Here is a 16,357-nt window from a genome sequence, read left to right on the forward strand (position 1 = left end):
ACCAGCGCAGAGTAGAGCAGAAGAATGACTTCTCGTGTCTTGCTCACAACACACCTGTTAATACATCCCAGAATCATGTTTGCTTTTTTTGCAACAGCATCACACTGTTGACTCATATTTAGCTTGTGGTCCACTATAACCCCTAGATCCCTTTCTGCCGTACTCCTTCCTAGACAGTCTCTTCCCATTCTGTATGTGTGAAACTCATTGTTCCTTCTTAAGTGGAGCACTTTGCATTTGTCTTTGTTAAACTTCATCCTGTTTACCTAAGACCATTTCTCCAATTTGTCCAGATCATTTTGAATTATGACCCTGTCCTCCAAAGCAGTTGCAATCCCTCCCAGTTTGGTATCATCTGCAAACTTAATAAGCGTACTTTCTATGCCAATATCTAAGTCGTTGATGAAGATATTGAACAGCGCCGGTCCCAAAACAGACCCCTGCGGAACCCCACTTGTTATGCCTTTCCAGCAGGATTGGGAACCATTAATAACAACTCTCTGAGTACGGTTATCCAGCCAGTTATGCACCCACCTTATAGTAGCCCCATCTAAGTTGTATTTGCCTAGTTTATCGATAAGAATATCATGCGAGACCATATCAAATGCCTTACTAAAGTCTAGGTATACCACATCCACCACTTCTCCCTTATCCACAAGACTCGTTATCCTATAAAAGAAAGCTATCAGATTGGTTTGACATGATTTGTGAAGATCGAAACAAAGAAGTCATTAAGCATCTCTGCCATTTCCAAGTTTCCTGTTACTGTTTCTCCCTCTTCACTGAGCAGTGGGCCTACCCTGTCTTTGGTCTTCCTCTTGCTTCTAATGTATTGATAAAAAGTCTTCTTGTTTCCCTTTATTCCCGTAGGTAGTTTGAGCTCATTTTGTGCCTTTGCCTTTCTAATCTTGCCCCTGCATTCCTGTGTTGTTTGCCTATATTCATCCTTTGTAATCTGTCCTAGTTTCCATTTTTTATATGACTCCTTTTTATTTTTTAGATCATGCAAAATCTCGTGGTTAAGCCAAGAAGGTCTTTTGCCACATTTCCTATCTTTCCTAACCAGCAGAATAGCTTGCTTTTGGGCCCTTAATAGTGTCCCTTTGAAAAACTGCCAACTCTCCTCAGTTGTTTTCCCCCTCAGTTTTGATTCCCATGGGACCTTACCTATCAGCTGTCTGAGCTTACCAAAATCCGCCTTCCTGAAATCCATTGTCTCTATTTTGCTGTACTCCCTTCTACCCTTCCTTAGAATTGTGAACTCTATGATTTCATGATCACTTTACCCCAAACTGCCTTCTACTTTCAAATTCTCAACAGTTCCTTCCTATTTGTTAAAATCAAGTCTAGAACAGCTTCCCCCCAGTAGCTTTTTCAACCTTCTGAAATAAAAAGTTGTCTGCAATGCAGTTCAAGAACTTATTGGATGGTCTGTGCCCCGCTGTGTTATTTTCCCAACATATATCTGGATAGTTGAAGTCCCCCATCACCACCAAATCTTGGGCTTTGTTAGTTGTTTAAAAAAAGCCTCATCCACCTCTTCCATCTGGTTAGGTGGCCTGTAGTAGACTCCTAGCATGACATCACCCTTGTTTTTTATCCCTTTTAGCCTAACCCAGAGACTCTCAACACTTCTGTCTCCTATGTCCATCTCCACCTCAGTCCAAGTGTGTACATTTTTAATATATAAGGCAACACCTCCTCCCTTTTTCCCCATCTATCCTTCATGAGCAAGCTGTACCCATCCACACCAACATTCCAATCATGTGTATTATCCCACCAAGTTTCAGTGATGCCAACAAGGTCATAGTTGTATTTATTTATTAGCACTTCCAGTTCTTCCTGCTTATTACCCATACTTCTCGCATTCGTATATAGGCATCTAAGATACTGATTTGATCTTGCCTCCCAGTTTTGCCCTGACCCTCCTTTCTCTCTGCCATTATGGCCCACGCTCCCCCCTATTTCTGACCCATCTCCCATGTCTCCATGTTCCCCACCTACCTGTGGGCTTTGCTCACCTGTCCCCATTGAACTTAGTTTAAAGCCCTCCTCACTAGGTTAGCCAGTCTGTGTCCAAATAGGGTTTTTCTCCTCCTCAAAAGGTGAACACCATCTCTGCCTAGCAGTCCTTCCTGGAATAGCATCCCGTGATCAAGGAAGCCAAAGCCTTCCTGGCGACACCATCTTCACTGCCAGGCATTCACCTCCACGATGCACCTGTCTCTGCCCAGGCCCCTACCTTTGACAGGAAGAATCAAAGAGAATACCACCTGCGCTCCAAACCCCTTCACCCGTACTCCCAGAGCCCTGTAGTCACTCTTGATCTGCTCTGTCACACCTCAGTATCATTTGTGCCCACATGGATGAGTAGCATGGGGTAGTAGTCAGAGGGCTGGATAATCCTCGACAATGCCTCCATAACATCTCGGATACGGGCCCCCGGCAGGCAGCATACCTCCCGAGATGAAATGTCAGGGTGACAGATGGGCGCCTCCATCCCCCTCAGAAGAGAGTCTCCGACCACCCCTACCCTACATTTCCTATTCGCAGTGGTGGCAGCAGACCTCCCAGCCCTAGGGGTACGAGGCTTCTCCTCCTTTACTGTAGGGTGTGATTCCTTCTCTCCTGTATCAAGAAGAGCATAACAGTTTCCTATTACCATGGCGGGAGGGTTCGGAGCAGGGGTGGAGCACTGCCTGCTGCCAGAAGAAACCTGCTGCCAGTGTCCACCCTGAGCCATCTCCTCCTCCACCAGTGGTGTATCAGCAGTCCTGTGTACTGGGACAGCTACCTCAGCTGTCTCCACATGGACACTGTCCAGGAATTGCTCGTGGATTCGGATGCTCCTCAACCTAGCCACCCCCTCCTGTAGCTTCCCCACCTGCTGCCTGAGAGATTCCACCAGCAGGCACCTTTCACATTGGATCCCCTCCACCCCCCAGCCTGGATATCAGTAAGTGGAAATTGCAAGTCACCGTCTCTGCAAAACCACACCAGGATCTGGGTAGGAGCATCCATGCTCAGGCACTCTGTCTGGCTACAGGCGCAGGTGGAGGAGACAGAAGCAGTGCTGGCACAGGTGTTGCGGTTCTTCCTAACCAGCATAGGCCTCCTTCTGTCAAACTCCCTCTCAAACTCCCCTGCCTGCAGCCCCCTGTCTGCAGCCTCCTGGTCGCTCCACTCCCCTGCCTGCAGCCTCCTGGTCACTCCGCTCCCCTGCCTGCAGCCCCGTCTGCAGCCCCCTGTCTGCTCCGCTCCCCTGGTCGCTCTGCCTCTGGCTTTTAAAGTGAGTGAGGCCTAGGGCTCCAGCAAGGCCTACAGCTGCTTGAAGGCATTTTAGCCTGTGACTGCTTTTGAATTTCTATCTAACTGGCATCCTCATTCTTATGTAGTTCCCATTTATAACCTTACATCTTCCTGTGGTGGATTTTGGTTCATTCCCCCCTACAATGATGTTAAATTTAATTCCATTATGGTCACTATCACCACGCAGTTGAGCTATAACTACCACTTGGACCAGATCCTGAGCTCCACGTAGGACTAAATCAAGAACTGCCGCTCCCCTTGTGGGTCCCAGGACTACATGCTCCAAGAAGCAGGCACTGCTGGTGTTTAGAAGTTTTATCTCTGCATATGCCCTGAGGTTTGACATGTACCCGGTCAATAGGAGGAGAGTTGAAATCACCCATTATTATTGTGTTTTCTGGTTTTGTAGCCTCTCTAACCTCCCTTAGCATTTCACCATCACTGTCACCATCTGGGTCAGGTGGTTGGCAGTATTAACATGGAATTTCCACTCATACAGATTCTGTGGTACAGTTTAATTCATTTAAGATTTTCACCTTATTTGACTCTGCTTTTTTTAACATATAGTGCCACTCCCTCACCAACGTGACCTACGGTGTCATTCCTGTACATTTCCCCCCAATATTGCCATGTCCCATTGATTATCCTCATTCTACCAAGTTTCTATAATGCCTACTATATCAATATCCTCATTTAATGCCAGACACCCTAGTTCACCCATCCTAATATTGAGATATTTAGCATTTGGTTATAAGCACTTGTGCATTTTGTCAATATTCAGTTGCTTTCCTTTATGTAAGAAGTGACTAAGTGTCCTGTGGCACCTTATAGACTAACAGATGTATTGGAACATGAGCTTTCATGGGTGAATACCCACTACGTCAGACACATGACGTAGTGGGGTATGTTTAAATGGGATTATTTTACATTTGACTATTCCTCACTGGCTCCCACCTGTGCTTTACCAACTTCTTTCCTACCCTTCATAGTAGGATCTAGAGTTCCCTCTTAAATAAATTTATCCCTAAGGGATGTCTCCATCCGAACCACGTGCTGCTCCACAACTGTCAGCTTTGCCCCAGACCTTAAATTAAAAAATCCTCTACAAACTTTTGAATGTTATGTGCCCGGTGTCTGGTTCCATTTTGGTTATGGTTAAGCCCATCCCTCCTGTACAGGCTCCTCCTTTCCCCAAGTTTCCCCAGTTCTTAATAAACCTAATCCCTCTTCCCTCCACCATCGTCTCATCCACAGATTGAGACCTTGCAGTTCTCCCGGCTTCAATGGCCCTGTGCATGGAACTGGAAGCATTTCCGAGAATGCTCCCATGGAGGTGTTGTGCTTTAGTGTCTTCCCTAGCAGCCTACATTTGGCCTCCAGGACCTCTGTCCTACCTTTCCCTATCTCATTGGTACTTACACATACCATGACCACTGGCTCCTCCCCAGCACTAACTATAAGGCTCTCTAGAGGTCTCATGAGATCCACTACCTTCACACCTAGCAGGCAATTCACAAACCCAAGCACCTATAACGTCATATAAATTAGTATGATTCTGTATACGAAGAAGCATAGCACAAAGTTGAATTGTTTACAGAAAATAGCAAATGTTTGCCAAGCAGGGGTTACAGACCGGACCGGCGTGTCCCTTACAGCGCTGACCTGGGAACCCTGAGGCTGCTGGTCAGAGTGTAGGAAAGGTCAGTGTAGAGCTGGCTGCTGCAGCTCGTCTCCTCAGTTGTTTGGGCCTGGACTTAATTCCCACATACCAATGCAGGTCTCATTTTAGAGGGCTGGGCTGTGGACAGCAGTGGCTGGTGCACCACTTCAGGGGTCCTTTTTTTCCAGAGCAAAGGCGGCATTCCGGAAAAAGGACGTCAGCCCCTCAGATATTCTGAGACATTTAAAGGAGCCAGTGGCAGGAACCAGGTCTGCAATCCGAGTTGCCGATTACATGGAAACCACCCTGAGCCTCCTGAAGAAGAAGTTGCGTCGCGTGGTGAAAGGAGAGTTTAATATCACAGGTACTGTGCACATAAGACTGTATATGGCTAATTAGCAGCAGGTCTGTCAATGGCAGGAGAGTGAAGTAGTGATTCTGCTCTAGGACAATATACCCAGGATCCAAACTCCTGATGAGCCAGGTGTGGCATGAAACCCCTTAATGACAAAATATGTTGAGTGCTGCCACAATCACAAATCCTGGTAAAGGAACCCACCTCTTAGCTCATCTACTCACCTTCCCATCAGGGCTGTTCCCAGCTGGACATGTGCTACTTCATTGTCCAGTCTAGTATAAGTGTCCTAGATGTTCCAGCTCCCACCATTTCCATTTTCCCCCTAGCTCCTCCTGGCCAGAAGTTAGTCCCTACTGCCCACTGGCTGGATTAGCTGCTCTTCTCTAAAGTTCCTTCTGTCTCACTCCAGTTTTGTGATGATAATTTGCTAGTGCAGTACAGTACCCTGAAATCTGCAGGGAGTTCTACTGAGAAACAAACACCCTGGTGTGGCCTCTTGCTTCTCGACTCTCAATGTCCTTGTTATTGCTTTCTTCTTTCCAAGTTTGCAGTACCTCCCATATTAATATTATGTTCTGTCCCTACCACTGTGCTTCCTCTTCTCTTGCTCCATCATTCTTTTAATCCTCACATTGCTTCGTACCTACCTAGACCCCTCAACCTATCCTCAAATTATGTCACCATTGTGATGGGTTGAATCACACAAACCCCCTTGGGGCTGCCAACTGATGTGCCAAGACTACTTCTGCCCCTGCTTTCCTGCCCTGGCAGCTTAGGACTTCAGTGCCCTGCCTGGTTTGAGCCAGACCCGCTAGCCTGCTGCAAACCCAGACCCAGGGTCTGAACCACGTCCCCTAACAGCTGTAGGCTTGACTGAAAGCCACTTACAGAAGTGTTCCTGTCTGTAACACTCAGATGTCCAAGTCCCAATGGGGTCCACACCCCAAATAAATCCGTTTTACCCTGTATACTCATAAATTGTTAAAGATGGATTCCAGTTCAGGTGACATGATCACATGTCACTTAAGACTTCATTACCCACTTGCCAGCACACACGTATACAGAAAGATTTACAGGTAAAACACAGCCATCTGCAATCAATTGTCCTGGTTCATGGAAGTCATCAAGATTCCAAAACAACATTAATGGCCCACACTTTGCATAATTACAATAGGACCTCAGGGTTATATTTCATATTTCTAGTTTCAGATACAAGAATGATACATTTATACAAATAGGATGACGACGCTCAGTAGATTATAAACTTTGTAATGATACCTTACAAGAGACCTTTTGCATGAAGCATATTCCAGTTACATTAGCATATTTTCATAAAATCATATAGAGTGCAACGTCACAACCATAGTCATTGAAAACACCATACATTTTAAACCCCCCAAAAGGAACTTTATCTCATCAGTATTTGAATCAGGCAGGCATACGAAATGTAGGGATTTTGTCATTAGCACTTTTGAATCAGTCCCGATACCTGTCCTCCACTTCAGATGCTCCAAAACTGCTGAGAGATGAAGATGGCAAACAAAATGATTCCTAGAACACGAAATACTGAGTGTGTTCCTGAATATGAAGCTGGCCTTTATCCTGCAGGAAAGCTGGTGTATTCTATTGGTATAAACTAGAAGGAGTTTTTTAAATGAGATGCTATTTGTCTGTAGAGCTTTCCTACTGGGGGAGCCATGAAATGGAACTATTGCCGACTGTTCCAGAAATTATGACGGAAATGGCTTCACTCTGATTGGCTTCTCTTGCAGATGTACTAAGTAGGAAGCAGAAGGAAATTATTTCCAAGGCAACTGGTTGTGACTATCAGATTCGTTCCATTAAGTGCCCGAAGAGTAGCATTTACCGGACCATTACTGGAGAATGCAACAACAGGTAAAGCATTGATTTTCCATGTATAGTAGAGAGCTTCCAGCCTACATAATGTCCACTATAGACACCTTAAAGTTGTCAGTACAATACCATTCCACCAAGCAGAAAAAATTGTATTAGCAGTTATTTGTATTGTGTTAACACTGAGGGGCCCAAGAGAGGTGCTGTACAAACACATAACAAAGAGACTTTAACCTAGAGGAGTGTAGCAGGCTTCACTCGGGCCTATTGGTCAAACTGTGGACAAAGAGTCTCTCTAAGCCTTGAGGCTGGTCTTTCAGGCAGTCCTGGGGCCCAGCAGCCAAGCCACCATTCATCGCCCCCCGGAGTCCTCTAGTATCTCTCAGGAGGCTGGGGAAAGAGGGACGGATAGGGGGACCCGGGCCCTCCCTCTCCATCAAATCCCAGTGGAGGACCTAGGGGGGAGAGGCGAGAGATGGCTCAGTCCCTTCTGACTGCCATACCAGATCAGTCTCCCCCGTATCACTTCCTACCGTCATTGTTTCCCTTCAGTTTGGGGCATGGCCCAGCCTTCTGTTTACACAGTGTTGGTAATTCAGGGCTTCAGCTGGGGGTGGGCAGCGACGCTTCCCAGCTCACCCTTGGAATCCAATTGTCACCTCTTAGTCAGGGGAAAGGGGATCCCAGCCAGCCCCTGTCCTTCCCCTGTAGATTGCTCTGCCTCAGAGGCTGCAGCCTGTCTGCCTTCTTGCAGCCAGTGTCTCCTCCATGCACCCCTCTGCCAGACTGCCAGAGCTCCCTTTTAAGCAGGTCTTCCATAGCAAGCATGCCCGGCAGCTGCTGAGGAGCAGGGCCTTCTTGGCCCAGTACTGTTCCACCATTCCTTTTACCATTGTGTGAGCTCTGTAAACCCCATCACAAGGGGCTTTGGAATTTCTGTAAGTCAAAGGGGCAAAAATGATCTGGAATTTGCATTCCAAGCAAAGGGAAAAGCTAGTAGGGAAGAGCTCCACATGTAACTGGATGAATAACCACCGCAAAGTGATACTAGAACTAAGACGACAGCTGACAAGAAATCATAGACATGTAGGACAGGAAGGGACTTCAAAATGTCATTGAGCTTGTCCCCTCTGTGCCGGGGCAGGGTCAAATAAACCTAGACCATCCCTGACAGGGGTTTGTCCAACTTGTTCTTAAAACCCCCCAATGATGGTGTGATGGGGTCCCCAGGGTGCAACTGGGACTGTGGGACCCCTGAGCCCTCTGTCCCACCAACCCAGGGTCTTCCTCTCACACTGTGATGCTGATGTCAAGCAACAAATCTCTGACAGGCACAACACTTACACAGACATCCACAGGCAGGGACACATCCAACTGCACTACATGAACGATCTCCCAGCCACTCATGAGCCATCAGTAGGGAAGCTCCAGCCAGTTCCTCCCAGCTCCCCAGTCTTACTCCCCAGAACGGTACCATCTTGCACTAGTCAGAAGCCTGACCAGTGTAAGTTCCCCCACTCTCAGTGTGGAATGGACACACACCAGCCTTTGTAAACTGGGCTGAGATCACAGGATCCGACTCTGTGGGTGCTCCGGGGCTGGAGCACTCATGGGGAAATAAAGATGGGGGCTGAGCACCCACCAGCAGCCTCCCTATCAGCTCCCCCCCAGTGACTTCCACCCACCGGCGGGCCCCACAAATCAACACCTGCCTCTCCCTCCCCACACCTCCCACCCACCTCAATCAGCTGTTTCGTGGCATGCAGGAGGCTGCGAGGGATGGGGAGGAGGGGGCAGAACTGGGTAGGAAGAGGTGGGGTGGGGGTAGAGCAGGGGGTGAGGCCTTGGGGGAAGAGGTGGAGGGGGGGCAGGGCCTGGGTCAGAGGCGGGGCTTGGCACTTTGGAAAGTCGACACCTGTGGCTGAGATATCCCAAGCACTTCAACCAAAACACATTATATTTTACCCAAAACAAACACATTTATTAACTACAGAAAAATAGATTTGAAGTGATTATAAGTTGCAGGCATAGAGATCAGAGTTGGTTACTTAAGAAACAAAAATAAATTTGCAGTCAAATTTCTAAAAACTAAGCAGGATTTGAATCAAGCAGTGTCTCACCCTGACAGATGATACAAGCAGGTTAAAGATCCTCCATACACAAACTGGTAATACATTTTATTGGACCCACATGGCTACAGCACTACAAACAAAGGCGGTTCATGTCAGACTGACCTGAAATCTCTCTTTGATAAGATGGCTAATTTCTTACACAGGAAAATGCAGTAGATCTGATTTATCTGGACTTCAGTAAAATATTAGACACAGTACCACATGGAAAACTGTTAACATGGAGAAGATGGGGGTTGGTACAGGAATTGAAAGGTGGGTAAGGAACTGGCTAAAGGGAGAGGACAATGGGTTGTGCTGAAAGGGAAACTATCAGTCTGGAGGGAGGTTGCCAGTGGAGTTCCTCAAGGATCAGTCTTGGGAACAAGCTTATTCAATATTTTCATTAATGACCTTGACACAAAAAAGTAGAAGTGTCTGAATGACATTTGTGGATGACACAAAGTTGGGTGGCATCTTCTAATAGAGGAGGATCGGAATATTGTACAGGAAGCACTGGATGATCTGAAGGACTGAAGTGGGATGAAATGTAATGGTACAAAGGGCAAGGTCATGCACTCAGGGACTACCAACAAGAATTTCTGCTGTAAGTTGTGGGTTGGTCAGTTGGAAATGACAGAGGAGGAGAAAGACCTGGATGTTTTACTCAGTCACAAGAAATCTGAGCCACCAATGTGATGCAGTTGTAGAAAAAGAGAAAGGCGATCCTAGGCTGCATTAGATATTTCCAGGGGTCTGACTACACTACAAGCACTACAGCGACACAGCTGCAGCGCTGCAGCAGTGCCACCACAGCACTATAGTGTAGACACTTACTACAGCAATGGAGGGTGTTTTTCCATCGCTGTAGTAAATCCTCCACCTCAAGAGGCAGTAGCTAAGTCGATGGAATTTTCCAAAGCACCTAAACCAGTTACGCACCTGACTCCCATTGAAAGTTAGGTGTCTAAATACCTTTGTATATCTAACCCTTAGGTTCTGAAATACCTATTGTCACGTTTGAAAATGGAATTTAAGGCCAGATTTTCAAAGGTCTTGAAGCATCTAAAGATGCAGATAGGTGCCTAGTGGGATTTCTCAAACCACCTAGGTACCTAATGCCCATTGACAAAATCCCACGAGGTGCCTATCTGCATCTTTAGGCACCAACCTACCACTAGGAATCTGGCCTCTAGTGATGGATGTAGCCGTCAGGACTAGCACCCGGTTCTAACTACTTTCTGTCATGGACAAATATGATCTCACACAGGAGTTTTTTCTCATTAAAATGTCCTGAGCATTCTGCAGTTTTGTGTATTGTAAAAATACACCAACCTATGGTCCTTTCAGGCACATGGTTAGTGGTGACATGTTCAGTTTAGGTGTTTGCATGATTTCAGTGGGAGTTAGGGTCCAGATTTTCAACGGATTTAGGTGCCTAACGATGCAGATAGGTGCCCAGCGGGATTTTCAAAGGCATCTAGGCACCTAAGTCCTATTGGGTGCTCTACACTGTTTCCCGGAGCTGTGGGGGAGGTGAGCAGGAAGAGCATAGGGGCTCTTTGTCTCACCTGCAGCCAGGCTGGAAGGCTCTTGTCAATTTCACAGGCAGCCAGGAAGACAAAAAATTGCCTTTCCGCTCTCCCAAAAGAGAATGTTTCTTTAAATCCCTTCCCAGGAAAAAATTCATGTTTTTGATATTTTGTCTTGGGTTGGGATGAAAACGGTTCTAAAACCACATTTTTTCATGGGAATGGATTCCCATTTTTCGGTCAGCTCTGGTTGGGAGCACAGGTCTATTGAGGATTGTGAGGCACTGATACTGCAGTGATGGAGACCATATAAGTAGCTTAGATTTAAATTCTGAATTACAAATGTGAGTATGACAACAACATGAGGATTGGTCCTTTTACCTCAGTAGTAACCATAGCCTGCGCTAAGTGTCTTTGAGTCTTTGCCTCGGAGGGTTGTCTGTCCAAAATATAGCTGTGGCCTCTGAACCTCAAAACGATTCCTTTCTATCGTTCTAGCAATTCAACGTAGGTTCCAGGGAGAAAAAGAAATTCTGCTTCTCTGCAGGGTGTGTCCTTTCTGAAATAGTTTAGTTGTTTGTTTTCTTCCCAATGTTCCAGGAAACATTCTTATTTGGGAGCTTCCAATCATGGATATGCCCGATGGCTCCCGGCAGAGTATGAGGATGGAGTGTCTCTTCCCAAAGGATTCACCGAAGGAAAACTTTACAATGGATTTCCGCTCCCACTGGTACGAGACTGTGAGATCATTTGGTTTCTTGTTTAATCAATGACTCCCATATTTCTCTCCATGACTGGGGGGGAAGTGCTCTCTGGGCAGAGGCCCAGGCCAGGCTGCCGCACCATTTAAGTCTATTTTGAGGGCACATGTGAGGCTTAAGCCGTACATATGTCTTGCGCTGGGCTGTGTTGCTTGGAGCACTCCACACACCTTCATCCCTTGGCAGGTGCAGGGAATACATTCACACCGAACAGCATTTCTGTTACCCTCCTGTGAAGAAGAAAGCGCTCAATGGATCAACACTTTGAAATTTGTACTAAGAATCAGTCTCACTCTGTGGTTTTAGCAACCAGTGGCTTGACTAGATTAAACTCAGACCTGTATATAAGAAGTGGTGGGACTAATTACTCAATTACTAATTATTACTTTGGCCTAATAATAATGTGGCCTATCGGACTTTTATCCCTTTCACTTGACAGATTTTTAAAGGATAAATACCTAGCACCCCTTTCTCCATATTCATTATAGGTGGCTCAGTTTCAATGCCTAAAATTCAGGTCACCTGGTCCTTTCCTCTATTTTCAGTTGCTTAGTATTTTGATATATTTCTATCTGTTTGGGCTTATATTTTCTATGCTTGGTCTCTGAGTCAGGTTAATCATTGAACAAAGAAAACATTGAACAAAAATAGTTCAGCCATGTGGAGAAATTGGAAAGGGTCCAGAGAAGAGCAACAAGAATGATTAAAGGTCTTGAGAACATGACCTATGAAGGAAGGCTGAAAGAATTGGGTTTGTTTAGTTTGGAAAAGAGAAGACTGAGAGGGGACATGATAGCAGTTTTCAGGTATTTAAAAGGGTGTCATGAGGAGGAGGGAGAAAACTTGTTCACCTTAACCTCTAAGGATAGAACCAGAAGCAATGGGTTTAAACTGCAGCAAGGGAGGTCTAGGTTGGACATTAGGAAAAAGTTCCTAACTGTCAGGGTGGTGAAACACTGGAATAAATTGCCTAGGGAGGTTGTGGAATCTCCATCTCTGGAGGTATTGAAGAGTAGGTTAGATAAATGTCTATCAGGGATGGTCTAGACAGTATTTGGTCCTGCCATGCGGGCAGGGGACTGGACTCGATGACCTCTCGAGGTCCCTTCCAGTCCTAGAATCTATGAATCTATGAATCTATTTCAGCGAACAAAGTTAGTGGAAATATATAGTTTTGGCAATAAACAAATGTTTCTTCTTTCCTATCTTTTAAAAATATATCCAGCACCCGGTGAGCTGGGAATAGGTTTGGCAGAGGGTAGAACTCAGGTAGCTGACCCAGACATGGCTAAGTTACATGCAGCAGAAAAACCACCATTTGCATCTGAACAGTAAGACTCGGTAGATCCTTGCTCATTTTCAGAACAGTCTAATTTAGGGTGACCAGACAGCAGATGTGAAAAGCTGGGACAGGGGGTAGGAGGTAATAGGAGCCTATATAAGAAAAAGAGCCAAAAATCAGGACTGTCCCTATAAAATGGGGACATCTGGTCACCCTAGTGTCACTGCACTGGGCATACTAATGACCTGCAGTGTATCTCCTGCATTGACTCATAGCCACACCACACACATGCAGCTGAGGCACCAGATGAGTTACAGGCAAAACAGACATTCCTCTGCCATTCAGCACAGGTGAAGGAGCACTGCCCCCGCTCCACTCCTGCCCCACCTCTTCCCGCCCAGTTCTGCCCCTCCCCCGAGCATGCCCTGTCCCCGCTCCTCCCCCTCCCCGGGAGGTGCTGGGAGGGAGGGGGAGGAGTCGATCCGGGCTGCCGGTGGCTGGGAGGTGCTGAGGGGAAGTGGGGGGAGCTGATTGGAGCACCCACGGAGTCGGCGCCTATGGCGAGAATAAACCCAGCTCTCCCTCTCCTTCTGGGCCATCCAGGTTGCACTCCCTCCCCCTGCTCTGACCCTCAGCTCCGTGGAGAATCCACAGTACCACAATGGCAGAGCTTCCCTTCCTCACGGAGGGGAGAGATCTGTTCACAAAGCGCGTCTGTCATGTGCGGGGGGGGTGATGATCTGAGTCTGGCATCAACACACATGACTGAGCACACGCAGGGAACAGATTGGCTGAGTAAGGAAGTTCCGTTTTAAGAGTCACTGTTCGGAGTAAAGCCACACTAATGCTTTGCCCATCACCATCATTACTATCGTTGTGTGCTGTGGTTGTGCCTAGGACCCCAGTCATCAGTCAGGACCCCATTGTGCTAGGCCCTGTGCAAACAGAACAAAAATCTTCCAATCGAAATATAAGATGAGGCAAAAGGTGGACACAGACAGACTAGACGGGGGAGCCCAATGCAACAACACCTGGCAGCGTGCTGGATACGGTCTCGCTCACCAGCTGCCTAAATACTACCTAGTTTTTTGTAGGCATGCTGGCAAAGGCGAGTTTGAAGAGGGGTTTTGAAGGAGGGCAGTGACGTGGCTTTGCAGGTGTTTACAGGGAGCTCGCCCCAGTTGCTGGATTGCAGCAAGGGAGAAAGCACAAAGCTGCTTCTTTGAAGAGTCAAGTGGGCGATGAAGGCTGCATCATTGGCAGTTCATTGAACTTCATCACTGATGTTCAGAAATGGACGTTCAGCACATAAAGTGTTGTGTCTGGTACTTTCCTGAGGTCTGCAGCAGGCTACCCGAAAGTTACAGCACTTCCCCTATGGAGCTAAACACATTCACCATGTCTCAATCATAAATGTTTTTGTTCTGATTCTGTGCAGGTTCGAAAAGTGTCAAATGAAATCATTCACACAGCCAATGAGAATGTCACCCAAGACCAGGAGCGCTCTGTCATCTTCGTGCATTGGGGTCAGTGGGTTGACCACGATTTGGACTTAGCCCCTTTCACTACTACAAAAATTAACAATCAAGAAGTTCAGTGTGAGACCAGTTGCACCTCTGAGCTACCTTGCTTCCCAATTAAGGTACAACTACAACCTTGACTCCCTTCCTTCTTTGCAGGGTTTCTAAGCCTGAGACTAGTGTAGAAGGTTAGACCCAGAAAGACTTTATGGTGAAAGAATAGAGAGATCAAAGACATGAATTCTTCAAAGAGCCTAAAGCACCTAACACACTGTGTATATTACAGGGGAGCTGGTAGTAACCCCTATATTTAGGTTGCCTAACACATTCCCGTGGTTTCCAAACCCAGCAGTATCACCCTAGTGATGAGAGTCTGCAGCCATGACAGGCCAGTAGCAAGTGCGGGGTGTGTGGTAGGGGAACCCGGGCCCTCCCTGCTCCATCGGGGGCCCAGTGACTGCCAGGTCAGAGACACAGCCTGGGGCAGACACCCCCCAAGCCTGCTCCCTGGGTCACTTCCTACCCCAGCCTCTGCCCCTCCAAAGTCACAGCAGAGTCTGCTTATGGACTCACCGAGTGGGGTTTCTCCCTGGCAGTGATCTGAAGGCTCTTCTCCGTCAATCGCAGCCCACTGCTCTCCAGGGCCAGCAGATGGGTCTGGTCCAAGCGGTGGGTGCTCCTTTAACCTCTCTGTAGGAGCTAACAATGTTGGATTGTTCCCTTGCTTTATCCACCCTGACACAACTGGGATGCTTCCTTTTGAGCTCTGCCTCCATTGTGAGCAGGCCCTGCAGGTGCAGCTGGGCTGGCCCTTCTGGGCCCAGAGCTACTCCTTAACCCTTGGTTCCCCAGTATGGGGCTGGTACACTCCATAACAATTCCATCATATAATACCTTTGCAATCTTTTGTGAGAAGCTCTACTAGCTCCATTGCAGTTGGCTTTTGAAATTTGGCACAGAGAAAGCCCTGGAGCCAGAGAAGTGCCTGTTCATTGCCATGTGGAATTCTGGTCACGGTTTGCTGAGATACAATAAATAGTTTAAAAAATGGCCATTTCCCCTCTGTCACTTTCATTCTGCAGGAAAATGTTGGTAGCATGGGGTGAAATACTAACTGAACACCACATTCTAAGGCTGGGCCCACACTGCTGCCAAAGAAACAGTAGCCACCGTACTGGGAATGTCTATCAGCTGTAACAGGGTATTGTGGGGAGAGACAGACTGGGATGCTGCACCCAGCACCTTCCCCAAGCAGCTCATTCCTCTCTCTGGGGACACCCACGTGGAGTAGGAGCTCCTCCAGCTTCTGGAGAGTGGGAATGAGAGACCTGGACCAGGCCAGACTCCTTTTGACCACTCTCCAAAACCAGCAACTGTACCTAGGGGCCCATGCCCAACTCCTGGATAACACCCTTTTTCTGTTGACACTTCCTGACATTAGTCTGTAGCTCAGGTGGTAGTATGCAGTGCTGAATGTTCAGAGTTCAAAACCTGCTTATGATACATGATTGATGGTGGTGGGGAGGAGGAGTAACAGTTGTACATAAAATAATTTGGTTTTACTTGTTTTCTTTAAAAAAAAAAGACAGGAATTACATGTACCAAAACTCCATTAAAGGAACACTATTTAGATTGCAAAGTCAAGCAATCCAAAGTTAAAAAATGCCAGAATTCAGGTTGTCCAATCAACCTTTATTCTGTCCCCGGCACATATGGATCATGCTACAGTCTTTCATTCTGTGATTATATACTGTTTTTTCTAGGATTGGTTTAGTGCACAGAATGGACACACAAAAGGCAGAATTAAGAGCAGCCATAACATTTGTCATTTCCTAAATTCTGAGTGCTTGACTTTGTGATCTAAATAATTTTCTTTTAGCACAGTTGGGCTTTTTGTTTGGTTTAACTGGGTAGTTTGATGGTGGGGGTGTAGGTAATATTTTTATAAATCAGGAAAAGAACCTGGGTATCAC

General features: G+C 46.8%; 1 protein-coding gene across 1 annotated transcript in view; it reads left to right on the forward strand.

The window, feature by feature from the left end:
* The window catches only part of LOC101947097 (myeloperoxidase), a 52,732-nt gene that overhangs the window by 11,511 nt on the left and 24,864 nt on the right, over positions 1-16,357 (forward strand). Inside the window, exons 3-6 of the mRNA XM_042846238.2 lie at positions 5,158-5,333; positions 7,100-7,223; positions 11,422-11,551; positions 14,303-14,506. Of these exons, the coding sequence (XP_042702172.2) occupies positions 5,158-5,333; positions 7,100-7,223; positions 11,422-11,551; positions 14,303-14,506 (634 nt within the window). The remainder of the gene's footprint in view (positions 1-5,157; positions 5,334-7,099; positions 7,224-11,421; positions 11,552-14,302; positions 14,507-16,357) is intronic.

This window comes from Chrysemys picta, chromosome 19 (assembly GCF_011386835.1).
Source record: "Chrysemys picta bellii isolate R12L10 chromosome 19, ASM1138683v2, whole genome shotgun sequence".
Classification (NCBI taxonomy): Eukaryota; Metazoa; Chordata; order Testudines; family Emydidae; genus Chrysemys; species Chrysemys picta.